The sequence below is a fragment of the Carettochelys insculpta genome, chromosome 7 (assembly GCF_033958435.1).
Source record: "Carettochelys insculpta isolate YL-2023 chromosome 7, ASM3395843v1, whole genome shotgun sequence".
NCBI lineage: Eukaryota > Metazoa > Chordata > Testudines > Carettochelyidae > Carettochelys > Carettochelys insculpta.
Window position 1 is genome coordinate 31563711 of NC_134143.1, and position 27253 is coordinate 31590963.

Sequence of the window (27253 nt, forward strand, 5' to 3'; positions counted from 1 at the left end):
GAAGAATTCCAGATTCCTTCCTAGAGAACCAGACGGGCCCAAAGGCAATCAGCCTTCTCACCTACCAGCACTGAGATTGGGTGGAATGGGGGGGGAGGGGGGGGGGGGGAGGGCGGGGGATTCGCCTCACAGTCATGCCTTTCCTCTGACCAAGTGCTCTCAAGCCAGTGAGGGGTAAGCAGTCGGTCTCCATCCTGATGATGGTCATAAATCAGGAGTTCAGGAAGCATGGGACCAACCCAGATACTGAAAGTGTCTCAACCTAGAGAAACAAAGACCAGTTGTGATCATCACCTTCCTAAGTGCTATGATCACTGAATCAACTATTCTACCCTGAGCACAAGGTCTCAGCCCTGCCGGGGCAGGCGGGGGCGGGGTGGCAGTGTTTGCACAACATGTGCACAGGGTCTATTGATTCTGAGATGCCTCCTTCCCCCGGCACTGTGTCAAATTTGCGTCAGTTCTAGAATGTGCCAGGAGAGAGACAAGGAAATAATGAATAGCAGAATAGCCCTGTTCTGATTTGCCCTCACCCTTCCCAGATTTGACAGGAAAGATTTCTGACCCCAGCTACGGGACACCAGCTATAGGAACGCTGGCTAAGAAGCCCTGCTCTATCTGTGGGGCTCTGATAGGCTGTAGGACCTGCAGCTGCAGGGCCTTTGGGTTGTGAGTGTTCCCTTTGGAAAGGCCAGAACAACTTGGAAAGTAGAGAGGCCACCAGCAGTGGCACAGAAGGAAAGGTGGCACTACAATGCCACACTGCCCTTCCTTCTGTGCTGCTGTTGGCAGTGGTACTGCCATCCAAGCTGGGCTCCTCACCAGGGGCTATTGCTCGGCAGCCGCCCATCTCAGAAGACAGCCCCACCACAACCAGCAGAGCTGAAGGAAAGATGTCAACCACATGCCATCCTTCCTTCTGCACTGCTGCTGAGGGCAGTGTTGACTTCTGAGCTGGGTGTCCTGCCAGCAGCTGCCACTCTCTAGCTGCTCAGCTTGGAAAGCAGTGTTGCCACAAGCAGGGAGCCTGCAGAGCTGAGGTTCAAGCAGGCTGCAAATAGCTTTTTTCCTGTCCCTGCACAGCTGGATTAATGGTGGGGAGAAGTTGGTCCCACAGGCTGATGCTGTGCCCACTCAGCAGCCTTCAGCTCCCAACCCCATCATTAAGCGCTGCCCCCACCACTGCCACTGGCAGGTGGGCAGCTAGTGAGCAAGGATCCCTCACTCCTGAAGGGAGGGAGAGACAGCAAATATGGGACAATTGACCCTTTCTTTTGAAAAAAATAGTAACACCTGCGGAACAGCTTAAATATGGGACTGTCCCTTTAAAATGGGCCATCCGGTCACCGTAGTGCTAAGTACCATGCTGGCCTTTGAAACTGGTAGTAACACAGCAAGCAGGCAGGGGCTGAACTGAGGCCTGGACTGCTCTGGCCACTGGGGCATGTGAAAATGGTTCATTGAGGCTGTAGCGCATAGTTTGCCACCGGTCACTGTGGTAAATGTCACCAGTGAATGGCCAGGCCCTTTATATCCTAGGCTGTGGCAGAACTGAGTAATTCAGGGCTTTTCAGGCCTGGTGGGCCGTTTAGCCTCTCGGAGGCTGGCCTGGCAGCTGTGACTGCACCTGGCCAGATATGTGAGGCTGGCTGAACTTATTAATAACTGCCCTCAAGCCTTAGCGGCCCTGGCTCACAGCTACTGCGCCAAGCTAAATTGCACCCGGGGGATTGGTGCTGAGCTCAGTGGGGTGGGGGGTTCCAAGTGCTGTTTCTGTGCAGCAGCCCTGCCACTCCTGGTGGTTGCTGTGTGCTTGGCACGCTCACTGCCCCTTGGCTCCTCACGGTGTCATTCTGGTCACCACCAACCGCCTCCTGGGGGGTTGTACATCTTCCCAGGGCGCAGCTGAACTATGTTGTCTCCAAACCTGAGCCCGCGTTAGCAGGCTTTGGTGGAGAGCTTTGAGCTGGCTCTTTGTTGGTGTTCTTGGACACAGCCTCGCCCGCTATGGTACCGGGGTAGCAACGATGTCCCCACTGTCACAGTCTCCCTCTGGTTCACTAGCAGAACTGCTGCAGCCCTAAGGCCACTGCCAGGAACAGCTGCTCTGGCCTGTGGAGCTGCTCCTGCCTCTCCAGCAGTTTGGCAAGGGCCAAGTCACAAAACCAAAGACCAAATGTTGCGCTCTAACTGGCCTTGTGTTTCTCCGTGTTCCTGTCCTTGCCTTGCACCCCGTTCATGCTTTCTTTAGGCAGACAAAGACAAAGCTTGCTGTTTTCAGACCTCTAAGTGTGGCAGTGGGCTAAACCTCAATCCCGTTAGGGATAATGGGCTCTGCCACGTCATTTCCTGCTGCCTGGCGGGAGAAGCTGTAGTAGCAGGCTGGGGAAGAGAGAGCCAAGGAGAGTGCAGAAGCAGTGTAGAAGACAGAAAGTGAGCAAACCCTTGGGAAGCCCAGCCAATCCACCCCACTGTTCTCTGATGCCATTGGTGACAGGGGGTTAAGCGTTTCTGGAAGGGCAATCCAGGCCACAAGATAAAATTGTGTGATGTAAAGATGAGCACGCACACACCACAGGCAATTCCCAAGTCTGGGGTCAGCGTGAGGCAGATTTCGTGGTCCACAGTGTGTTTTTTACAGCCATGAATTTGGTAAATCAATGAAATGAGGCCATGTGGGCAGTGTCCTGACAAGAGTGTGGGCAACAGAGTCCAACACCAGATCAAAATTGAAGAAAAAAAGACAAATGTGTGTGTGTGTGTGTGTGGGCAGGGGTATGTAAGCATGTGGTATGACAGAGTCTGGCGCTGCACAGAACGCTTTGGAGATACCGCTTGGAGGCCAATTTATCATAACTGCATGTTTATTAAGGTATAAATCAAGCCTCTGCAGAAGCCAAGGCAGGTCGGCCCCAGGGCCTTCTTGGTGTCACTTGATGCCCTCCATGAATCAGCTTGAGGGACTGCTGTTCCTGTCTGCCCTGCTTTGATGGTGCAGTCCCTTGGCTGCACTCCTAACACCATGCAAAATGGAGACTCAGAACCAGAATCTGAATTCAAACCAAGGATCCTCACCTGGGTGTCCATCTATTCCAATCTAGTTTTGTGAAGCACCAACTGGTGCTCATTAAAGGCCTGGTCCTGCCTCACTGATATCAATGGGAGCGTTGCTATTAACAGGCATGAGATTAGGGCATAAAATTAGACCAAGAGGGCTCTCTGAATATTGGTAATAATTTGGGATCCCAATTGTTCACAGAACATCACAATAGATGCCATTTCTTGTAATAATCTCACAGCTACTTTCTCGGTTCAACTCAGATCTAGATCAGGAAGAAAACCTTCAGGTTGTGGATTTTATCAATTTTCTGGCAATTTCTAGTTGGGTCACCTACATCTAAGAAGGAAGTAGCCTTTGTCTGTCTTCTTCCCAAATGTTCCATTAGCTTAATTGTGCATTTGTTTTTCTGGAGAGTGTGATTTTCATGTGAACAACTTAGCCATAAGCAAACTTTGGCAATGTGGAGACACCATACTGAGATTGAAGGAAAACAACTGGAGTACCCTGGGGTCAGCTACAAGTTTTGTCCTGAGATGGAGTGAAGTGAAAGAGATTTGTAGATGACCTATGCTCTGCCCGGTGCACAAGGGTTTAACTAAGTAAATAAACTCTTTATTCAGGTTAGCGCAGAGTTTACCTGATTTTTTGTTACTTTTTCTGGTGGCTGAGATATTACAGTAACATTTGCATTACCTTGGGATAGCAAATAGCGATTCATAGCTTTGTGTTCAAAGCAATTGCAATTTTCCTCTGCTCATAAAGCAGGACTGGGACGAGACTACAATGGCTGCCTGATAACGGATTTGCCTATGTGGCATGACAGCAAAGGCATAGGCCTTGACTTCCTCTAGAGCCAGGAGGTTGCCAGTTCCTTCCACTTCCAAGCCCTGCCCTATTCTATCCCTTCCCCCAAGCCACTGTCTCTTCCCTGCCTCCTCTCCTGAGCATGCCCTATCTCCACCCTCCCCCTTCCCCTCCTGGAGCTTTCTGAACACCATGAAGCAGGTGATTTGTGGTGCTCTGGAAGCACTAGGAGGGAGCGGGAGGAGTTGGTCAGAGGGACTACCAGCACACAAGAGGCATGGGAGGGAGTCCCTCTGTAACTCAAATGTGGAATATGACCTTTGTCTAGAACGGGGGGACAGATGTTACATGGATACCAAAGATGGTCTTCTAAGACCAGCTTATTCATGGAAAGTGCTCTATCGGCGGTCAGTACAAGCAATGTTAAGACATCTTAAAGGCCAACGTGAAGTCATGCAGCATCTCTCTCCATGACCTGGAAACACACGTACAAGACAGATTGTCCTGGAGGCAAACCACTGTACAGATTCTTAATTGCTTTGAGTCTCAGCGTATCCAGACACTACAGGAAAAGAGTAAGATCTGAAAAGCATGTAACAGAATGTACAATGCCTACCATTGGCGTTGTTTCTATGTAACCTCTACAGTCGGCTCTGCTGAACGGCATCATAGAAGATGAGATCTTGCTCAGTCCAAGCAAGAGCGGGGGTGGGCAGTAATGTTTGCAGAGGGGCCACTCCATGGCTATATTTACGCTGCGCGCTGCCCAGCACCACTGTGGGCAAAGCTATGCAAAACGAGCTTCTCAGGATTGCAAATGGTGTGCCACTTGCATGCTCCCGAAGCTCATTACCACCGCCCCGCAAGAGCTCAGCTTCGGCAGAAGGGGGTGCCAGCGCTGCAGAGGCCACATGGACTTGCCTCTACTGGCTAACCCCCCGTCTGTCACCAGTCCCTTATGCCTCAGACATTTCAGGCACGCCATTTGCAAGCCTGAGAAGCTGAGTTTGCATTGACCTGTCAGCAGCAGTGCTGGGTGGAGTGCTGTGTAGACCCAGCCCAATTGTTCTCCTTGGCCCCTGAGGATAGAACAAAGAGCAATGGACTTAAACTGCGGCAAGGGAGGTGTAGGTTGGACATTAAAATAACTTCCTAACCATCAGGGTGGTTAAACACTGGAACGAATTGCCTAGGGAGGTTGTGGAATCTCCATCACTGGAGCTATTTAAGAGCAGGTTAGACAGACATCTACTGGGGATGGTCTCGATGGTGCCTGGTCCTGCCATGAGGGCAAGGGACTGGACTTGACCTCTCAAGGTCCCTTCCAGTTCTAATGTTCCATGGTTCTATGAGTTTTGGTACTGGTCATGGGCCAGCTCCGGGCCCCCCAAAGGGGCAGGGCATTGAGCAGAAGGGGTGGGGCTGAGGGCTACAGACAGACAGAGACAGAGAGTGTCTGAAAGAGAAACACTTTGTGTGTGAGACAGACAGACTTGGTGACAGATTGTGTGCGCTGCAGTGTATATGTGACAGTGAGTGGGTATGGGGCACAGACGGGGAATGTGGGACGGTGACAGTGTGTGTGTGTGTGCTGGCTGCTGCTGGGTAAGTTTCTGAGAGAAACTCCCCTCTGTCTCTTCAAGGGAAATCTGTCCCGCTCTGTTGTCTCCCCCTCCCCTGCTCTGCACTCCTGAGCGAGTCACTTACCATCCAGGCTTCTGACTGGAGCCGCTCAGCTGTATGTCTCCCTCTCCCTGATCCCTGCTCCGCAGAGATGGGGAGCAGGGGGAGGGGACCTCCCTGACTTCAGCACTAACCTCTCTCCTCCAGCCCCTCCCCCTCTGCACAGCCAGCAGGAGAATCAGCAGAGCTCAGCTGCAGACAGAACAAGGTCAGCGAGTGTGGGGCACCTGAACACAGGCTGCTGGCTGTAAGCGTGCGCACACTGCTAATCAGATGGGCGAGCTGGAGAGAAATACGTGGTGGGCTGGATCCACTCCCCAGGCCTGATTTTACCCACCCAGGTCTAGAAAATGGATCTTCAAATGGCAGAGACTACAAACCCAGCTGAAACTTGGTGCCATTAAGTGAGTCGGAGTTTCCCGGCTGCCTTTAAAGGGACCAGGCTTTTGAGCCTCCATGTCCTTTTTCACTGTGACTGGACAGAATCATACTGAGGGGAGGTTTCAATTTCTCTGCCTTGTAACAAATGAATGGCACAACGTTTGTGGCAGGAATGCCATGCTAGTGGCACTCAGATACCACAGCGAAGTGCACCTGGCTACATAAGGGGAATGCAGAACTTACCTGTGTGCTGGTGTGTTTTACCACAAAAGCCAGGAGCCTGGATCATAAGCTGCTCCACGTTAGAGGTGGTGGCGGCGAGGTGTGGCAGTAAATGCAGATGATTTCTACAGTCTCTTGATTTTGTACTAAAACTTCTCTCACAAAAAAAAAAACAAACTTCCTGCAAGTGGGCAGCCTTGTGGTTTTGTGCCCCCGCCCCGCCCCACAAGTCACATGCAGTCATAGCTGAAATTCTGTTTGGTTTGCATCTGCTGTGATTGCCATGTTCTTCAGTAATACGCCCCCATTATGGCCTGACTTTAGAGAAAGCTGAATCTTACCGTGTGTCCTACAGGCTAATAATGTGGTCAAAGACTCTGAACACCAGAAAGGACCAACATGATAATTGAGTGTGACCTCCTGCATAACACTGGCCACAGAACTTCACAAGAAAATTCCCACATCAAATCCTATCCTGTGCTACACAGATGGTTCCAGTAAGAATGAGTTGCATGCTATTGCTTAGTGGGATATCCACTGGCCAGTGGAATAGCACTGACCTCTTCACAGGGATTACGTTCCTTTGCTAAAAATCGCTCAGAAAGGAACATCTTTGGGTAGTGTTGTTCGGGCTTGTGTGGGAGGGGCGCGGGGGTAGTGGAAGATTAAGGTATTCTTGCCATTCTGTGCAGGGTTGCAGAATTTAGACACTATATCAGTGATGAACAGAAGTGAGTGAGGCCACGCGCTGCTCTGTGTGCAATCCACAACAAGAAATTCAGTCGTGGTTGTTCTTTGCCATTATATAGCAATGTATACCCAGATAAGTGAGCATTGAGACCTATGCAAACCAAACACCTTCCCCAAGGAATTGTCCCAGATAGTGAGAAAGAACAAATGATGAACAGGTTAACCAAATCCGTACTGTATTTCTGATTCATTTAACAGACCATTCCCAAAACTTTCAACAAGTTACTATCTGAAACGGAACAAACAAACAAAAAATTACACACAAACACTCTACATTCAAAACTCAAGTTAATGTCAATCTGTTTCTGGTCGACGTATTATATGATTTGGTAAGCCAGCAACATGGAGAAATGTCTTCAGTTGTCTCTCCTTGGAAAGGTGATGACACAGATTAATGCCAAACAGATTCAGACTCCCTTTTATAGGCTTCCTGGAATGTCACACCAGCCTCAGAACCTTCTGCCCCCACCTTGGTGCGACGTGATCCTGTCCCATGCACTGTAGGAGGATGCACTGGTGCAGCCATGGGTGAGCTCAGGAGCCAGGAAACATGCAAGTCTTGAGTCTTTGCATGCACTTGGTGCAGGTGTTTTGCAACCCTAAACATTAGTAGCTTGTGCCTCAATTCCCAAGGCTCCCCTCTTCTGTTTTACAACTTTTCATCTTCCATATTTATTACAAAAATAAAAAATGTGAATTTAATGATGAAATGATGCGAGCACGATCCTGAGAACCCTGCACCAAGGTAAGGCTCCCCAAGGCTGCCATATGAAAACAAAACAGTTGGCTCTCTCAGTAGGGTTAGTTTTGGGGACCATGGTTAGGCCACCAGGTTCTCTTCTACCCTCTTGCCCCAAGTCTGTTTTCTTTTTGCAGTGACAAGCCTGCTTGGCCATACTTTCTTGGAACGCTAGACAAGTGATGCCACTTCTAGTCATAACTCTGTGATCTCCAGTGGGCTCTCCATAATCACCTCCCTCATCTTGTGCATGGGGGTAGATTTGGCAGACTCGGTGCGAGCATTGCGGTCATTGTAGCCACTGCAGTCTGTGTTCAGTGTCTCCAGGGACCGACCCAGCACCTTCTGGTCATCCTCTGGCAGGCTGTTGAGATCAGAAGTTAGCAGAGTACCTGTGCTGCCATGTACCACATGGATACCATCTGGGCCTTTGAGCTCAACAGGTTGCTTGTGTCGGAACCGAAGGCTCCCCTGGCTCGGACTCTGCTCTTCCTCTTCATCCAGGTCATTTTGGATCAGCTGCAAGAAGCCCAAGCACAAATCAGCAACATGGTTTCAAATACTTGTGTCACTTTCCCTCCTCTACCTCCCTTAGCATTACTGTTGGTTACCACCTGTCCCCTTGAACGTCCTAGCAATCTTTCCATGAAGCAGGGGTCACCATGAGCGGCAGGTTTCACTGCCTGTAGGCAGCTTCTCAGCAGTTTTTTCTTTGCTACATCTTAAAGCTAAACTGGAATCTGAGATGGATCCTACATGGTCTAAGGGCATTAACACAAAATCTGTCACTACAAACTCCTCTGCTCCATGCCAGAGGCACCCAGAAGTTTCAGCTGGGACCAGTGCTAAGTTGTGCTAGAAGTTGCATACCCCAGGAGCTTGCAGCCTAAATTATAAAGTATTTTGTGTATTACAGTAGGAACATGGAATTGGTTTTTGAGCTGTGTTGGTCTTGGAGCAAAATACTGTGCAGTGGGAGAGTTCAAATGGGGTGAGCTCATATAGGAGATTTCAACAATAGACTTATCTTCTGACTAACTTGAAAGAGAGTCCTCAGGTTTTAGGGCTAGAGTTCTGGGACAGAGTGGGGGAGCAAAGGCCAACATGGGATAGGGAGTGCAGAGGAAGGAGCTTTCTGCACAATATAGTGTTGGACTGAAAGGAGTTGATGGGACTTTGAGAATGGAGAAACCTCAAGGAGGAGTGGGTTTAGCAGCAACTTACCACACCCTGGGTACCCAGGGGGACTCAGGGTAAGTGACTGGATTCCTGAGGGAAGGTGAACGGAAGGAATGAGGCTGTATCAGGTACTTGGGGCTATGTCTGAATGAGGGTTCGGAGTTTCACAGGAAGAGGCTGGGACTTGGAGGCTAACTCCAGCTGTCTCCCACTCTGTCCTGCAAGCTCTCCCAGATTTTTATTCTGAAAGAGGGAAGGTGGTGGAAGAGGGTTCCTCTTCCTTTTCCTCTCACCTGTCCATCAACCTCCAACCCCAAGACCCTTCATGTCCCCCCACAGCCATGCCTCAGATTGTTCCACCTCAAAAATCGGCTTAACCTGCAATGGGGGAAGACCTGGTGAGTGGGTAGAAAAAAACAGTGGACTGGACTCTGCCACCTGCAGCTCCGTCCTTCACTCGTGGCATTAGCTTCCAGTGGCTGTGACTGAGTGGTGAGTACAAAGAAGGAAGGGTGGATAATTGACAATATCCTACAGAACAATAGCAGGGTGGAGTATGAGCCTGGCTTGAGGGCAGAAGAGGAGGAGCTGAATGACAGGGGTGGCAAGCCTGGAAGATGGGGTGTAGTGGGCGTGGGAAATGAAACGGCCATGCATGGGGAGGAAAAAATGAAAACCTGCTTTGAAGAGAGTTTGAGATTTTGACTGGAAGTGCAGGAGGAGATGTGAGACAAGACCCACTAAAAACCAGGCCTGGGAACTTTTTGCGGAGATGCAGATAGAAACTAAGGAAGCAGAAGAGGCTGCCATGAGCAAAGAGGACACAATTCTGAGTCAAATCAACACACCTGGGGCCAAGAGGAGGAGAGCCACCAAATGAGATGCTGAGTGAGCGTGCAACCATATAGAACAGGACAACAGAGCACTGCAGAAATGGAGAGGCTCATGAGATAGCTATTTTTATTGGAATGATATATTCTAAAGGCTTCCTTCCAGAGAGAAAATAGTCCAAGCAAACAGGATGAAGGGAGAAGTGGTGGTGGTGACGTTAACCAGGGGATGAAAAGTGTCCATGTGGACATTTAGAGAGGAAAGAAAGACACTGTCTTGCTGTCAGACACCTCCTGGGGGACAGTTTCAGAGGGGCAGCCATGTCAGTCTGTAGCTTCACAAAAAACTAGCAGTCCTGTAGCACTTTTAAGACTAACAAATGTATTTATTAGGTAATGAGCTTTTGTGGGTAAGACCCAGTTCTTCAGAGTATGTCTTCCTGTGGGAGACATACACTGACGAGTGGCATGCCATCAACTCCAGTGTGTTCCTGCGCCATTCCATTTGGTACCCTGGTGACAAGATGGCCAGGAACGTGGCTACTGCTGGAATCTTTCTTTGTGCCAAGTCAGAGTGCTTTCGTGAGTATGGCCTCCAGTAACAGATGGAGGGAGACCCAGCCCTCATGTGTGGCCAAACCAACAGCCACGAGCTCACACAGCTTTAGTGGGCAAAAGGGTCACCCATCAGCATTTAGAGAAGTTCAAAGGCCTGGGAACAGACACTCCATCCCAGAGGGCACAGCAAGCATTTCCTCTCATGTCCATGCACATGCTTTCTACCTCGGTAACCGAGGACTGGTCCCCCTGACTGGTGGTGGCTTTATGCACCATCCTCTGGGCAAGAAGCTTTTTCAGCCGCATGTAATCGTCCAAGACCACCTTCAAGAGAGAGCCCTGGAAGGAGGGGGCAACAGGAGTGATTATACAGGGGACCCTGCCCGCCAGGTCCAAACTCTGAAACTACTTCAGTGAGGGAGTCCAGATGTGTCCCTAACTCTAGCCAAGAGGACCCAGGCAGACATTTTCTCCTAGACAAAAAACAATCTCAAAAGAAACCATGTGCTCTCATGCTAGTCTAGCGCAATCACATTTTAAACATGGTATAGGCCATATTGTATTTATTATGGCTGTCCCAAAAGCTAGATGCCAAGGCTGGTTTTCAGTTCAAAGGCTGTTCTGTGCCTAGTTAGGTTAATTTCAGAGGTGTGTTCCTGTTAGGTTCCCAACAGATATGACACAGCAAAGACCAACCTGAAGTAGATTGTGTCAGTACAACAGTCCTCTCAGCTGTAGGTAATATGGAACTATTTGGAAACCTCACCTTCTCCTGCTCCTTTCATGAAGAAAGACAATGACTAAGATGACATAAGAGAGGAATTTGAAGGCTATCGGACAAAAATGGATGAACCCAGCTCCACTCACCTTGATAGGTCCTTCTCGCATGATCTGACCTAGTTTGGCAATGTTATCATATTCCTGGATGGCTGCTCGCAGGTAACGGTCATCATCGGGTTTGGCAGCAGAGGGCTCTCTTCCAAATGTGCCCTACAATGGACATGAGTTTCTGAAAACAAAATCTCAGCAAAAGCGGGACAGAAGTTGGAACTCCTGTCCTCATCCCCCCTTAATTCACATTGCTCTCTTGCCTGTCGTGGTTATTTCTATAGCTATCTTTCCCTTTTCTGCTGCCCATCCTTTGTAGGTCTACCTTGGTGGAGGTGCTGCGAGTCAACACGACATCCATGGTAATACTGTGAGCGAATAGCCAACAAATCCAACATCAGGGGTTAATAGTTGTATCACAGCAAGGAGAATTCAAGAGGCCGTTGGCAGATACTTGTGCATAAAGCAATCAGCAAATCTGCTGTGATTAGCAGTCTCTGGATAGGGAACGCTTTGGTCTACAATAGCAGTACTGCTATAATCAGGGTTGAGATGGCCAGGAGTGGAACCTGCCAGTGGGAGTTGGGAATTGATATACCGGCAAAACCACTGGGAGAAGCTTGACCAGAATCTTAGCTTAGTTCTGTGGGTGTCTGGTCTCCACCAAAGCAAAACAGGGCATCACACAGGACTAATTCTTTCCTCACTCACTCCGGGGTAGCTCTATTAACAACAATGGTTGGGCATTGGTCTAAATGAGATGTGAATCCAGTACATCTGAGGCCTGTCTGAACTTCCACTCTTCCCTACCCCAGGTCAGAATAAGCAGGCAATATCTCACGTGAGTCCTGGCTGGGCTGTTCCAGAGGTCTGTGATTTCACTCAGGTTCTCAGGTAGGTCATCTTCATGTTCTGCCTGCGCTGCCAGCTCCATATTCCTGCAGAAAGGATCTAGCCACACAGGGTTAGCCCTATACAGACACACAAATGGCAGGGGTGAAGGAAGGAAGACAGTACGATGGGCCTGCTATAGCTGCTTCTCTGAAAATAACACATTGTTCTAGGAGATTTTATGCACTGTAACCACTCTCCCTCCACAACCAGATTCTGACAAGGTCATACCTCCTCCTTCTATCACAAATAAAATATTAATTTGCTTCAATCCACTATTTGCCTTCAAGCCATAGTTAAATTAAGAGGCATTTCTGTAGGGCATTTAAACCACAACTTCAAGAAAATGCCACCCAACCCAGGCCTCTTCCTGTAAGAATCTACAGGTGATAAATGAGAATTTGCAACAACTGCCCATATGTGATTTTCAAAGTGCTGTTGTACCCGCCCTACATCAATAGGTGCCACAAGTCTGCACTGCTTTGGGACTGACGGTGCTGGATTAATATGAAGGATCACTTTCTTGCAAGAAATGTCCTGGTCTAAATAATGTCAGGATGTTTTCTAACATTAACAAGCTGGGGAATCCTAGCTTTCAGTAGCAAGTGGCTTTAGAGATAATATGTGTTGGAAGTACTAGCAGAAGCCAATGGCGGGGCTAAAACATAGCAGGGAGTCATGGAAAATAAACCATGAAAAGAAAAAAACACCCCAAAACACTGTGAACTCACCCATCAAAGGAATATTTATTTGTATTTGGCATGTCCATGATGTCCATGAAGCCTCGGTTCCCTGTGGAAGGCAGCAGCTGTATGTTACACTGACTTTTATATAGGTGAGGTAACAAACAACACAAACACCAGCATGGCCATGGGCACAAATCCACAATTTTATTTGGAGGGAGAGATGGGGAAGGGACAGCCCAACACTCTGCATCTTAAAGAAAACAGCTGTAGCTTAAATGGGTAAGATATCATGGGGCTGATAACTCAAAGGTCTGGCAACTGAAGACATTATATCAATACATGTACTACCAATAACAAGGCAAACTAATCTCTCATGTGTTGACCACTAGCAGCATCAAGTCTGTTTCAACAGATTTCTGGGTTTCTCCTCGCCACCCAGTATCTGGCTTTCACACTATTACACCCCATATTTACTAGTCTGCATGCCTTTAAGAAGAATCTCGTGTTGTTATACCAACAAAGAACCCCCAAACTCTCCCACCTGTTGAGCCAGCCACGATAGCTTTTAATTTCCTTTTGTGTCTGGGGGAAAAAAAGAGAAAAAAATTAACAGAAAGAAAGAGCCTTAAAGGAACAAACGTGTGAAATGGGACAGTGTTTGCAAATCTCTTCCCTTGTACAGTCATAGCCAGCAAGGATATGGCCTATGATTTGAGGACACTCACAAAAACAATCTTTTAGCTCAGGTGGAGCCTTCTTCTCTTGGTTGGAGCAATAATATCTGTAGTCTCTCTCTTTAAGGCATATTATTCCAGTCGCTGCAGAAAGACCCATTATCAAAGGGTTGTGCTTCTTGGAATCTTAGGTAATATTTTGTGCGACTGGGAACTAGGCCATTCAATTCCATTGAAAGACTAGGTGTTTTTAAATCATCGCACCCTTTTAGTACCTCAGACCTTATAGCTAGTTTGGCTTCTTGTTCCCAGATTGCCAGGGCTACTCCTGATGTCTTGCCCTTTTTTAGCTGTTGTCATTTATTCTGCCCTATAGTATCCAAAAGTTTTGGCTTATTCATATACTTTGTCAAGCAGTGCCAAGCGCTCTGGGTTACTCACACTGTTCTGTAGTACCAGTTCATTAGGATGAAGAGCATGGCAGCCAGGAAGAGGAGAATAGCCAGGATGATAATTGCCATCTAGGAAAGAGAAAGGTGGGGTTTTAAACCCGCCAAGAGAGTGCAAACAAGCAGGATATTAATACAAGAAGAAATGTTTGCAGGTTTTAGGCAAGCCTGGGCCCACAGAAAGAAAGCACATGATGTAGAAGTGGAACAATCCATCACCTGCTAGTGGATTCAGTAAAGCAACTTAGCCTAATGGTTTAACATGTACTGCTATCAGTTCATTCCAGTCTCCTGGGTGACGGTAGCTTTGTGGAGAAATAATTCCTTCTGCAACGTGCTGGCAGCTATAAATACCATTTTCCTCTTAAAAAAAAACCAACGGCAATTTGGAGGCAATTATGCAAGAGGCACTTTCCCTCAGCGTCACCCAGGAAGTGGCTGGACAGCCACACCAAGTCATTTGTAGGGATGTGGAAGGGTTGGTAGTATCTGCAGGCAAGTGTCCCTGTCCTTTACCTGCAGGGCTGAGAGGTCGTCTGGGGCCCTGGCTGTGATGGCAGGCTGCACATCCAACACGTTGTAATTCCGGAAGAGATTCCGCAGCTGCTCCTTATTCTCATCAATCATCTGAATCACTCTGGGAAGACAGAAGAAAGAGTGGCTGTTTAAACATGGGCACCTCTCGTTCATTGCAGATCACATATACCTTTTAACAGTTTGTCCCAGGAAATATGAACCCCACTCTAGATAGTCCAGGGCACAATGGCATTGGAAGGCAGAAGTGCACACTGCTCTGTGCAGCTTGTATGCTGTCAGAAGAGTCTTTTCATCTGAGGTGATCTGCAAATGCCTGGCTATGTAGCAAGCCAACCAGATTTCAGAGCTAGCAGATGTTTCCTAAGAAGTCAGTTATGGAGTCTGATGGCCACTTTTTCCGGTGCCGGCAACCAGCTTTGCTGATGGAGCTAAGACTGAAATCCCAAGTTGTCAGGGCAAAGTGGAATATCTGCAAATGTTATTTCATTGTCACCACTGTCTGGTGGGGTAGGAGTGGGAGGGAGGATGCCTAAGTTGGACACAATGATGACTAAGATTTCTCCTGGTTTATGCAGACCAGTTAATCATGATCAGATGTGGGTTCTCTAACACCTGTTTAGACACAGTCAGAGTTCCTTGGGAGTGCAAGCCCATTCATACAGGAAGACATGCTCGACCCAGCATTACTGGCATCAAGCTTCCAGTGCATCGAAATGAAGCACCCCGACTTGGGGGATAAAACTGCCTTATTGATTACAAAAGCATGTATACACACTCTCTTGCTCCCTTTCCCTGACCATCTACCCCTACAAAAAGAATGTAACTTACCGCTCCACATCCAGAATCCTATTGGTTTCTTTGTTCACCACATGGATCAGCAACTCTGTCTGAGCAGAGTTCACACGGCCCTTTTTGTCCACATGGAACTGAGAACGAGAAAACAGATGCTCATGATATTGCCACAGGGAACACGTCACCTTCCGGGGCAGCCACTCCCATTTCTAGTACGCAAGAAGGCTATGCACATGCTGTCAGGCCAGGTCTGTATCTGTTCTTTTATTGCACAGTTTGTCAAGAATTCAGAAGTGGGGCTGAACTCCCAGTTCAGAACATACTCCAGGAAGGTTCTCGCCAAAAGGTGACTGCATGCTGGGGCTTCTCTCAACACCCCATTAGTCTTTTAAAGTTACCTCTCCTACAGCAATGCTAAGAGAATAGTCTGCAAGGCACTTTGAAGATGCCCAGGCTTTATGTAACTGCTAAGAAGTATTCATATAATAGACCAGCTTAAAGTGTGGGGGGAGGTGTCACCTTTCACATAAGCACTCGTCTTTTTCTGAGCAATGACAACCCGCTATGTTTGTTGGCTCTATCCTGCAGCTTCCCCCACATTGCTGACACATTATAACAAATCACAATGATCAAGTGTCTGCTGTCTGGCTAGATCCGAACATGCTAACTTGTCTGTAAGGAGTCCCTAGATGTCAGTCAGAAATGCTGCTGAGGACTGGATCCTTCTCTGAGGCCACTGGAGTGAGGCATGATGAAGAGAGAGGAAAGGAACAGGACACACATCCTGCTTCTGTTTCAGAGCAGATGAGTATAAAATAAAGTAGGGGGGTTTCTTGAACCATCAATGGTAGATCAATCACTCTGTGGTTGGATTTTTGTGATAAGTCATATGAACAGCCATACTGGGTCAGACCAATGGCCCATCTAGACCAGTATCCTGTCTTCCAAAAGGAACCCGTGTCAGATTTGGCAGATATAATGAACAGAAAAGAGCAATTTCAAATGATCCACCCTCATCATGCTGGCCCAGATTCTGAGCAGAGTGAGCCATATTGTTGCACATCAGGGTATGAGCCTGGCCCAGGAGCTGTTATTACCTGCACGTCATCTGTGTTGACAATGGCACCTGTGATGTTGGACAACAGACTGATGAACTCTTCCTCAAACTGCCGCACTTTGTCTGGAATCTCATTGATGATGATTTTCACCCGCTGGTCATCTCTCAAGATGTAGATTCCAACAAGGGCAGTGTCATTATGCCCTGCTAGGTCTGAAGCCATGATGTCCACCACAAAGTAGCCAGGGTTGTAGGCTGTGAAAAGGTCAAAGGTTCGCAGGATCCCATCCAAGTTACCTTCACGGAGAACCAATCAGAAGTCAACAATTAGCCCGATCGTTTTAGATGGCTCTCAGTAAGTAAACAGACTCTCTGCTTCCCTTGTGCTGTTTTGGCTGCTGGAAATTGCTCCATGGTCAACAGCTTGGCTTATAACGTCTTCTTCAGTGTCAATGTTATTTCTTTTCTCATACTTTGAAGGCTGTTACCCCCTCATGCAAACCCACTCAAACCTCCAGTGGATCCCCAGGAAGGGATTGTGACAACAATAACAGAAGAAGAAAGAGGAAGAAAAAGATGCCCCCTGTGTGATGGACAGCAGTGTGTACCCACTCTCAGACACACAGGGATGTCCTTTATGATTTATAGGTCTATGCAGTACTATTAACCTGATGCCCCTTATTCCCCATGGCAGCTTGGGTGGCTGTGGTGATGGTTTTTTTGAGATGTGATTTTATATAATCTTCAGCAACACACTCATGAATTATCTGTAAAGCAAATTTTAAACTCAGGTCCTGTTGACTAACACAGAACATTCAGAAACTGATACCCGGGGTTGGCAAATACCTGTTAAATGGCTTGATTACTACTCTAATGGCTCTTTCATAAGTTCAGTGTCCTGCTAATAGGGCTGGCAGGCTATTCTTTTCACTTTGAAATTAACTAGATCCTCTCCAGAGAAAGCAGAGTCACAGATAGGAACAAGAAGTGGCAGGTGGGTGGACATTAAGACCCAACAGTGCCCCAGATTTTGGGGTGCCCTATGCAGCTGCTTATTCTGCTTACGAGAGATGGCCCTGCAGTCACTGAAACAACATCAGTTTCAGCCACTGCTACAAGTGAAACACACATGGGACCAAAGAAATCTGAGAAAATAGTCTGTCTGTAAACACAGGGCTCCCCTAACCTTCCCCACTTGGACTATCTAACTGTGAATCAAGTCCCTGCCTTGTGGTGGGGATTGGATTGGACTGGACATTGGATCACTGGGCTGTCTAGTGAGGACTTCTCTACTTGAGGTGCCTGTGGTGATAAGCAGGTACTTACCAATGCTGAAGATACTGCCCACCTCCTCTGAGTCGTTGGAGTGCTGCTTGATGTAACGGATCCCCAGGATGTTGTACAAGACCAGGCTGTTGTTCCCCACATCAGAGTCCAATGCTACTACCTTGATCAGCTCTGAACCCACCTTGGCATCTGTCGCAACCCCTTTGTTTTTGGCAGGGGAGAAAGGAAGGAAAAGAAACAATGTACAATGTGTAACTTGAATCTGGGGCCACACAGATGGTATGGTAAGGAAGAGCTTCCCCTGAAAATGTCAAATACCATTGTGGCAAAGTGGGATTCCCAGCATGCCCCCAAATAACCCCTCCCCAAGAAGTTTTCTCATCAGTCTTGTATGTCCCACAGGGAAGAACAGACGAGATGTCCATCTGACCCCGAGCCTGCTCAGTTAACTTGGTTTTGCCAGTAACTCTTCCTGCAGAGGGAGAGAAGTCATGACTATTATGGAGCTTGCTGGGAGCTTGCAGCTGACAGTGGAACTGTCTGCTGCTGTCCAGGGCTTTGCTGGTGAACTGTGACTGGTTGTGCAGTATGGCTGTTCTTGGGGGTGGATCTTAGCTTGGCAAGTTAACCCAAGTCTCATTAAGTAACTCCTTGGAGAAGTTGGGTTTCTCGTCTCGTATAGTTTTCCTTCCAATAGTCCCCATCCCAGGCCATGGCACCTCATCCCTCACCAGCCCAGGATGCTCAGGACCTTAGCTTGTATACTTGAATGGCAGCCTCTGTTTTTACTGGAGGGAAAACAGTCACCCACCCAACAAGCCATCTTCTTGTAACACCACCCCTTACCTGCTGTGTACTCTGACTTAGAGAACCGGGGAGGCTGGTCATTAATGTCATCCAGAAAGATACGGACTTCCTGCAGAGTGGAGTCTGTGCTGGGGTCCAAGGCTTGGACTCTGGCTGCCCTGTGACCCCTGGGAGGTGTCCAGTTCCTGTTACTGGAGGCTTTGACAATGATGGAATAATAGGGCTGTGTCTCTCGGTCCAGGTCTCGCAGCACCTGCAACTTCCCGTCCTGGCTTAACTTGAAATTGTTGTCCCTGTTACCAGCTAGGAAGGGTAAAGGGAATGCAAGTCAGTCTTAGCTGTGCCTCAAAACTGCCCTTCTGGACTTCAAGGTTGGTATATGGATGAGGAGCACAGATGGGCACAGAAATCCAGTTCAGTCGTTAAACATGGCCTTCCTCCAGATATCCCACAAGATTGCACTGAGCCCATTCTAAGCAGGTTCAGAAATGGCATCCAGGTCTCCTTTTCCCCTCAGGAAAACATTTCAGTGTAATGTATCTAGCAGCATACTTTTACAGAGCTTTTACCAGCACCCTACTCTGAACAGCTAATGACTCCTTATTCTGGTTGTACTAACGCCAGCCAACACTGGGCTTTGTACCATCACCAGGTCTTGGGAATATTTTAACCTAGGACAACATATAAATGGAACTTTCTGGATCTATTTCTGTGCCCAATCAAATGAGCACCAATGATACTCTGCCAATGGTTCCTCACGCTGTCCTTACCCTGCTGTCTCACATCCACTGGTAATGCCCCTCTCTGGCTAGTCTTTTACGTGGGAATAGCCAATGGCATAAATCCCTCTAAACCTGCTTGGAAAAAGCAGATGCGAGGGGTTCACAAGTCCCCCATGGGATGTACACATGAAGGCCATCTGACTAACATCACTGCTCTTGCCTGGGATGGTCTGGGTGGCACAGAGGGTGCTGGGTAAAGGCTCACTATTTGTGCAGGTGGATGTGTACGTGCTGATAAAGTGAATGTCTGTCCTTCTCTTTCTCCCACATGACCTTCCCTGTCCCTTTCTTCTCCTTACTCCCAGCTGAACGGGAGTCTTTGTTTCCTTCATTTTCTTTAATTCAACTTCCGAGCTGAGTTTCTCATCTTGTGAAAGAGGTTCAAAAATGATTCACTTAGAAGATTGCTCACCGGTATAGGCAAGTGGTGTGTGAAACAGCACTGAGTTCATGTAAGAACGCACACCCCCCTACCAAAGGTTTAAATAGCTGTCAAATGCACAGAAGCACTTGCCTTACTATGGCATCCTGCTATAAGCACCTTTCCTGACACTCTTTTTCAGTGACTAATTCACCTGTGAAAGAGCAGGTTCTCGTTTCTCTGGCTTAGCAATGCAGCTTCCTGCCTGGCAAGAGGTGTTGGAGTCCTTGATATGGAGTGTCACGTTGCCAGAGAGAACGGATTTCAGTAACCTGCTCTGCGTGACAGCTGAATTTGTCACAGGGTAAAGAGATCTGCACTGCCGCTAGTGCATGTACAGCAGAAGCAATGTTGTGTTCCTACATGGGAAAAGAAATACCACATGGCTTTTATTTTGATACAGGGGATGCCATATGCCCTTGCAATAGCTAAAATAACAGCACTGCCCCCTGTGGCAGGACGTGGGGAAGAGGGGACTCTGAGAAGCCCCCCTAAAGAGTTGTAGGTAGAAACTGGGACACACATGCTGTGGTTCTAAAAGCAGCGAGTTGACATAAGTGTCCATCTGCCTGGATCTGAAGCCGTTTAAGTCACTACTGGAAGAGCAGCAGAGCTGCAAGGTGAGATCAAGGATCATCTTCAGGGTTGTGTGACGGTCCCGGGCCTAGAATAATGGCTATGTTTCCAGCCAAGATTATGAAGCAATGGCAGAATTTAGGGGTCACAAGGCTGGAACAGCCAGAGGGACAGGAAGGTCTTGATTTAGATGTTGGGCCAGAGATGTGCTGAGGAAGATGGCAAGCCAGCTGTCATTACACATCATTCTACACAGCGTTCTCTGTCCTGCACCTTCACCAAGATTGAGGCCATGTCTACACTAGAAAGTTAGGTCAGCTTAATGATGTCTGTCGAGGTGTAAAATACCCCCATTCCTGAGAGGCTTGGTTAGGTAGCATCAACACTGAAGCGCTACAGAGTGCGGCTGTGTCACGGTTGTGTTTTAAGTGAAGACAAGCCCTTAATTCAGCCAGACTTAAAGCAACAGCACAAAACAAACCCCCTGCCCCCAGAGGATGCAATCCTACCTGCTATGAAGTAATAGACGATAGCATTGGAGCCCTCGTCAGCATCCACAGCACCAGTGATGTTCCCCACAATGGTACCCGGGCGGGAATGTTCAGGAACAGACAGAGCTTGGTACTGGAATCTACCGCTCTGCCAGAATGGGCCCAGGGAGAAGAGAAGGAGTGTTACAGGGAAGGCAGCAGAGGACTAAAAATATTCAATGATCACAATGCTATCGAGCTCACTGTGAACGCACAGACTCTCCTTTAAGATGCTAATAACAGACAAATCAGAACAAATGTCATTAATTTACACCAACGGCCTCAGTCAACCCCAGCATGGTATCACTCACTGCATATACTATCTGCTGCTTCCCTGTACACCACAGGGCAGGCTCAGGACTGGCAGCTGGACTAAATTGAGAATTTTGTGGCTGATGGTCATTTTCACTGAACACTTTAACTGTCTGTTGTCTCACTAACTCCAGTATGTCCCTGGGATTACACAGGGATTAAAAACCCACCTCCGGCCAGAGCCAGCTGACTTGGGCTTGTGGGGCTTGGGCTCTGGAGGTGAAAAAAATCCAGGCTTGGGCTTGAGCCTGAGCTCTGGGACCCTTTGAGGCTGATTGGTCTCAGGATTTGTGCTACAGCCTGACCCTGAATGTGTCTACACAGAGATTTTTAGCTCCGCAGCCCAGGCCCGAGTCTGCTGATCCAGACTAACTGTGGCTGTGCTGCCAGACTTTTATCTCTCTGACGATGCACTCCAGCAGCCCACATCTCTTTGCCTGGAACTATCTACTGCAGGGACACATGCTAGCTCTGCTTACAGGTGGTCTCAGGAAGATGGGTTCGTTGTCATCAATGTCATCCAGCGCCACCTGGAGCGGCTGCATAGTCTCATATGCGGGCTGGCCCTGGTCACATGCCACGATGATCAGCTGCATGAGAAACACATATGCAACTTTGGTCACATATTTGCCTCTTAAAACTTTGCAAAACACTAGCAAATGGGGGGACCCTAACGCAAGCCAAGAGGTTAGTGCTGCAAGGTTGCATATGAACATTTATATCATTGATACTACCCCCGTTAGGCAAGTGCAACATATCTTGTACAAAATATGTGCAAGGTGTCAATGGGAAGGTTATGGTTCACAAAATGCAATTATCCTGTATGAATTTTGTATCTGAAGTTATGAATATTGCTTATGTCCTTGCATCTTACTGGTGAGTTGCATTCCTGGGTAATACCCATCAGGTAAAATTTACATTAAGGTCAGAGAGCTACGTACTGAGGGTCCATTAAAGACACTTAGTTCTTACAATGAGCCATAAAAGAAACACAGTCTGCCCAGGCAGATCCTCATGTGGAAGCCTCAGCAAGATTATGAGGCATGGCTATACTCTGTGAGTCATCAAGCCTTGTAAGGACATGTGATATGTCAGGTGACCCTGCTCTCAGTCTTGAGACAGTAAGTTTCCAGGCATATGATAGAGGATATAAAATCCCCGCTCAGATCTTAATTTTGTGTCTTTCCTACCTTGATTCTCTGCATTATGGACTTAAAACTAAAAGGAGGATTTTGAATTATGTCCTGAGGACCTTCCAATCTTCTGGAAATTACCAAAGAGACTTTACAAGTTAGACGTTTATTCCATCACTACCACAAACCTGATGTAAGGACCTTGCAATTATTTGTATGTATTAATCATTATTAACTCTCTTCTTCTTTTCTTTTATTCTTTAATGTTTGGTTTTAGTTGTTAGTTAATTACTAAATTAATTGGTGTCAGCTTGATAATGAAAAAGAACGGAGTTATATACTGACCTGGCTAAGTGGCTTATCTGTTGGGATTTGAAGGACCCTACCTGGATGAAACTTGTTTTCAGCAACTACTCAACGTAGAGCCCAGCATCCTGCTGATGAGACAATGGCTGGAATAGCTAAGGAAGCTGCATTTTTAGCTTCTTGCAAACTGGTGGGGTGATGCACGAGTTCTCCTTTGTTACTGGCTTGGTATAACAGTGATAGAATCACCAGCCATTTGGGATGAGTCTGCCCTATTTCTCAGCACTTTGTCCTGAATCTGGCCCCCTGAGGCACAGTGATAGAGACTGAGTAAAAGGTGATGGTTGCTAGAAGAGAGATGTTTTCTGGGTTAGAAATAGAAAATGAAAGATAACAGCGATGCTATTCTCTGGAGCAGAGTGGAATTGGACAATGCATAAATATCGTGTTCCCCTCAGCTGCCAGGCTGGTGAATCTTTTGATATATTTGATGACCTGTGTAGGTTTGTGCTCAGTTTGGGATGAGCTGTAGATCTAAAATTGCTACAACCTACAAATATATAGCTCACCATTTAATGCCCCCCCAACAGGTCTGAGTGAGGCATGTGTATAACCCTAAATGTAATTGATTTGCTCAGGAAAAGATAATGTCTTTGGAGGAAGTTGCAGTGGCAAACAGCTGTCCATAACTCCAGCTGGACTGGGAGAGAGACAGGGGTTGGGAGGAATAAACTAAGTGTCAGAGAAACAGCTGTCATTGGGGCTTGCAGTTTCTAAGTTACCGCTTCCTGCTATTTCTATTATTTGAGAGGTGAGCTTTTAACAGTCAAAGCGGAAAATGCAGAGACAGAGCCTAACACAGTGAGGTCAACCACAGTGCAGGACTCAGGCACATCATTCTGTGACTAGGGTCCAATTCTCACCTGCTAACAACCCCATCTATTGCAGTCCTGTCGCCATCCACAGCTCTGCTAATGTATCCCTGTCTTTTTATTACTGATCAGTCCTCAGCCTTCTCATGGCTCTTCTGCAATCATGGCTATGTCTACACTAGCACACGACGTTGAAGTAGCCTATTTCGACATAAGAACATCAAAATAGGCTACTTCGATGCGTATCGTCTACGTGTCCTCCAGGGCTGGTGCCGTTGACTTTCAATGTCGAAGTAGCGATGGAGAAGGTTGAAAGGAGCCGCCCTGGAAGGAAATGTGGAGTGTCCACACACACAAGTGCTCCCCGTCGAAATAAGGGGCCAGCAAAGCTCCAAGCCGCTCCCTTAAAGGGCCCCTCCCAGACACACTCACCCTGCACAGCACAAGATCGACAGAGCCGACAACTGGTTGCAGACCCCTTGCACGCAGCATGGACCCCCAGCTGCAGCAGCAGCAGCAGTCAGAAGCCCTGAGCTAAGGGCTGCTGCATGCGGCGACTATAGAGCCCTGCAGGGGCTGGACAGAGCGTCTCTCAACCCCTCAGCTGATGGCCGCCATGGAGGACCCCACTATTTTGATGTAGCGGGACGTGGATTGTCTCCACACGCCCTACTTCGACATTGAATGTCGAAATAGGGCGCTATTCCCATCTTCAGATAGGAATAGTGTTTTCAACATCTCACTGCCTAACGTCGATTTCAACATTGAAATAGCTCACGACGCGTGTAGGCGCAATGCGTGCTATTTCGACATTGTGCCGGCCACTTTGAAGTAGCCGGCTAGTGTAGACGCACCCCATATGTTTCAGCCCCTGTGATGCCAGGGCTGAGACAGAGGAGGACTCACTTGGTAGCTATTTTGGGATATGGACAATCACTCCACACCTTTTCCCGGACTTACACTGTACATAGCTTGTTTCTCTCGGTCAAGCCTCCTTGCTGTCTGGATGAGTCCACTGCTGGAATCGATGCTGAAGTACTCCCAGTCTTTATTCCCTGCACCAGTTTTTAGTAAGTTGTACTGTACGGCTCCATTGAGCCCCTCGTCCTTGTCTGTGGCATAGACTTCATATACGTTGGACCGCAGAGGTACTTCCTGTTCACACACACAAGCAGAATATCAATCGCCGTCCAGGGGAAACATGCGAAATATCCCAACTCCCCTCGCTGCAGACCGTGACAAGAAGAGTGGCCTTCAAAGTACTAACCGGGAGCCCTGTGCGTTTCTGTAAGCATCCACAATCATGTCAAAAATGTCCCTGCTAAGCCCTGTCAGGTGACCCAGGACAAAATACTGACTTAAATCACAGCGGTAAAATTCATGCACATCTCCACTGTACGGCTGCACGGCTGACTATGCCTCTCGCTCTCTTGTTTCTTTGCAATGCTGCTCTCTGGTGGCCAGGGCTGCTACGATAGATTTGGCTGTTCAGACGTATACACAGACAGATTCCAAAGGAGTCTGGGAACACACAGGCGTCATTTATGACACATGAAACACACCCTCGTTGCTTGTCTGTATGAGCCAAGAGCGTCACATAGACAAAAAATTGTTCAAATATCAGTGTTTCAGTGCCCGGCCTGAAGAAGACAATTTATAAAGACGCACACTCTGATCCTTATTTTTTGGATGAGCAGATGACCCATTTTTAAAGGAAAGTCCCATATTTAAGCCTTCCTGTGGGTGGCTTTTTTCTTAAGGATGGACAAATTGTCCCATATTTTCTGTCTCTCTTCCCTTCGGCCTCCTCAGTCAGTACTGGCAGGTCCTCCTGCTGCACAGAATCTTGCTCACCAGCCACCCACTCACCAGAAGTGCGGTGTTGGCTGGAGGTGTGGGGGTTGGCAAGGGCGGAAAACGTGCAGCACATGGAGTCAGATTTTTCTTCCTGATGTTTTGCCAGTGCAACCTCTGCTGTAAGCTGGCTCTGGGCCAGCAGAGCCCTGCCCACCCCCCATCCCTTTCCTGGCAAGCTCTGGCTGACGCCGTGAGCTGTGGTGACTGGTGAGTGGATGCAGGTTGCCAGTTACACGTCCCCCCTGCTGTCCACCCATTAGCCCTTTACTTGCTCTCCCACCCTCACTTTTGTTTCTCTGCTTTGCCCCTTTGGTCCCACCCCCTATTGCTCTTCCATATCTCCCCCAGCAGAGCACATCCCACGCCCAGTGCTGGGTGGGTCAGAGCACTCAGCTCACCAACAGCCTAGCCTTCAGGCTCCTTCCTTTCCCCACTGCCTGAGGCTGGGCTGGCACCCCAGGAAAGCCCATGAGCAGCCTGGGTTGCTGGCCAGGAAGAGCCAAGGCCCGCACATACCAAAGCCTATCAGAGAGCTGGTACGGGTCTCTCTGCTCCTCAGCTAAGCTCTGGAATGGTGTGTGTGATTTACTGCCTGTTCCAGACATGAACCTGCAGAATCCACAGCAGCCCCCCAGGGAGAGGGGTGTCATGTGCACAAACACACACACATCTGGGTCCTGCTCCCCGGGAGAGTGAGACTGCTTTGTTGCCTGGGCATCCTGCTCTGATGAGCCAGCTCCCTGGCCTGGTTGTCTGAAGCCCCTGCAATCAGGTTCCCGGGGTGTTGTTGCACAATGCATCCTTAGGGCTCAACCCCCTCCTGCCCACTCTGTAGGCATGGGGCAGGAGGTGGCTGGGTTATGCCGGTGGCCAGTGGTGGTCTGGCGGTTGTAGCTGCCTCTCAGCACTGTATGGGCAGGAAAGGACAAACTGCTTCCACTTGTGAGGAGGAGGGAGAAGAGGAGATGAGCGCTGCAAAAACTTGGGCCAGATCATTCCTCCCCACCCCACCCCTTCCGTCTCACACAGTGCCAAAGACTGCTGCTGGCCACATTCTGGTGGGAAGCCTGGCAGAAAACTGGGGAGGAGGCACCTAATCCTGCGTGGTGTCACTCCTCCCCCACATGTTGCCTCGGAAGACAGGAGACTTGGTACTTGCCAGGTACCAGGAGAAGCAGGTCTGTCCCTGGGTCCAGGCCAGGCATGGAAAGCAGAGAGTGCTGGGCTGGGAGGGAGGGGTCAGTCAATCACCGCCTTGTGTGAGAGAGCTGAGTGAGCATGTGTGTGAGAGAGAGATCTCTCAATCAGATGTTGATTTGAACATTTGTAGTTTATAGTTCTGATTGACTGCAATCAAACTGACTTGAATATGAGTACAGGTTGAACCTCTTTAGTCCAGCACCATTGAGACTTAAGTGGTGCTGAACTAGAGAATTTGCCAGGCCACAGGAAGTTAATCAAGGCCTGGAGTCCCAGCCACCAGCTCCTCTGCTGTCACCCAGGGTTCCAGCTGCCAGGCCTGGGGCTTTGTTCCTGGCCTCAGCTTGGAGCTCTGCAGCCACCCATAGCTGTGATCTGAAGCAGATGCCAGTGAGGGGCAAAGACAGGGGCAAAAGGGGGGTACAAGAAACTTGGCCCCACTCATGATAAGTGGACCACCGGCTAACTACAGCTCTGCTGGAACATGAGTGTTGCCACACCAAAGAGTGCTGGACTAGAGAGATTCAACCTGTAATTTCACCAGGGCCTTGTTGTCAGCATAGGGAAATACGGTCACTCTACTTATTTTCCTTGCCTCCTGAAGCTTCTGTTTCCCAAAGCTACTCTGAGAATCGCCATTAACTTGCTCTCCTTGAACTTCTCGTGTGATCCTGTGATGGGCCCAGGCCCCAGCAGGCTACAGGGACCTATTCTCCCAGTGTTCAAATGGAGGTTTTTAGAGAAAGGAGAACCGCATTCTTTGGAGGGGGTCAGGGCAAAGGCAGGTCTTTCACAGGGCAGCCTCTGAAGGTGACTCAGTCAAGCCTTCTCATGACCGTTGGGAGAAGCTCCCCTGCTTAAGCAGGGTGGAAGCGATCCATCCCGGGGGTGAGTATGAAAGGTTTTGGTGGCAGTACCAGCAGCTCCTGCATGAGCCCCTCACCCCCACAACTGTGACTAACAACCTGAACTAGAAAAGGGAATCCTGGTGCTGGCAAACGAGACTTTTCATTCCCCTCTTTCCCTTAGGCTGGCAGCCGTCCTCTCTC

At 48.5% G+C, this 27253-nt stretch overlaps 1 protein-coding gene across 2 annotated transcripts in view; it reads right to left on the minus strand.

The window, feature by feature from the left end:
• Nucleotides 1–7087: 7087 nt before the first annotated feature.
• The window catches only part of CDH23 (cadherin related 23), a 549671-nt gene continuing 529505 nt past the window's right edge, over nt 7088–27253 (minus strand). Inside the window, exons 56-70 of one of the 2 annotated variants that reach the window (XM_074999481.1) lie at nt 24108–24302; nt 21316–21426; nt 20504–20633; nt 18255–18518; nt 17448–17609; nt 16162–16418; nt 15101–15198; nt 14252–14372; nt 13728–13807; nt 13154–13194; nt 12658–12718; nt 11877–12006; nt 11075–11197; nt 10433–10546; nt 7088–8159 (exon numbers count right to left, since the gene is read on the minus strand). In XM_074999481.1, coding sequence (XP_074855582.1) covers nt 7836–8159; nt 10433–10546; nt 11075–11197; nt 11877–12006; nt 12658–12718; nt 13154–13194; nt 13728–13807; nt 14252–14372; nt 15101–15198; nt 16162–16418; nt 17448–17609; nt 18255–18518; nt 20504–20633; nt 21316–21426; nt 24108–24302 — 2211 coding nt within the window. In that variant the 3' untranslated portion in view covers nt 7088–7835. The remainder of the gene's footprint in view (nt 8160–10432; nt 10547–11074; nt 11198–11876; nt 12007–12657; nt 12719–13153; nt 13195–13727; nt 13808–14251; nt 14373–15100; nt 15199–16161; nt 16419–17447; nt 17610–18254; nt 18519–20503; nt 20634–21315; nt 21427–24107; nt 24303–27253) is intronic. The other variant, XM_074999483.1, reaches the window with a different exon arrangement.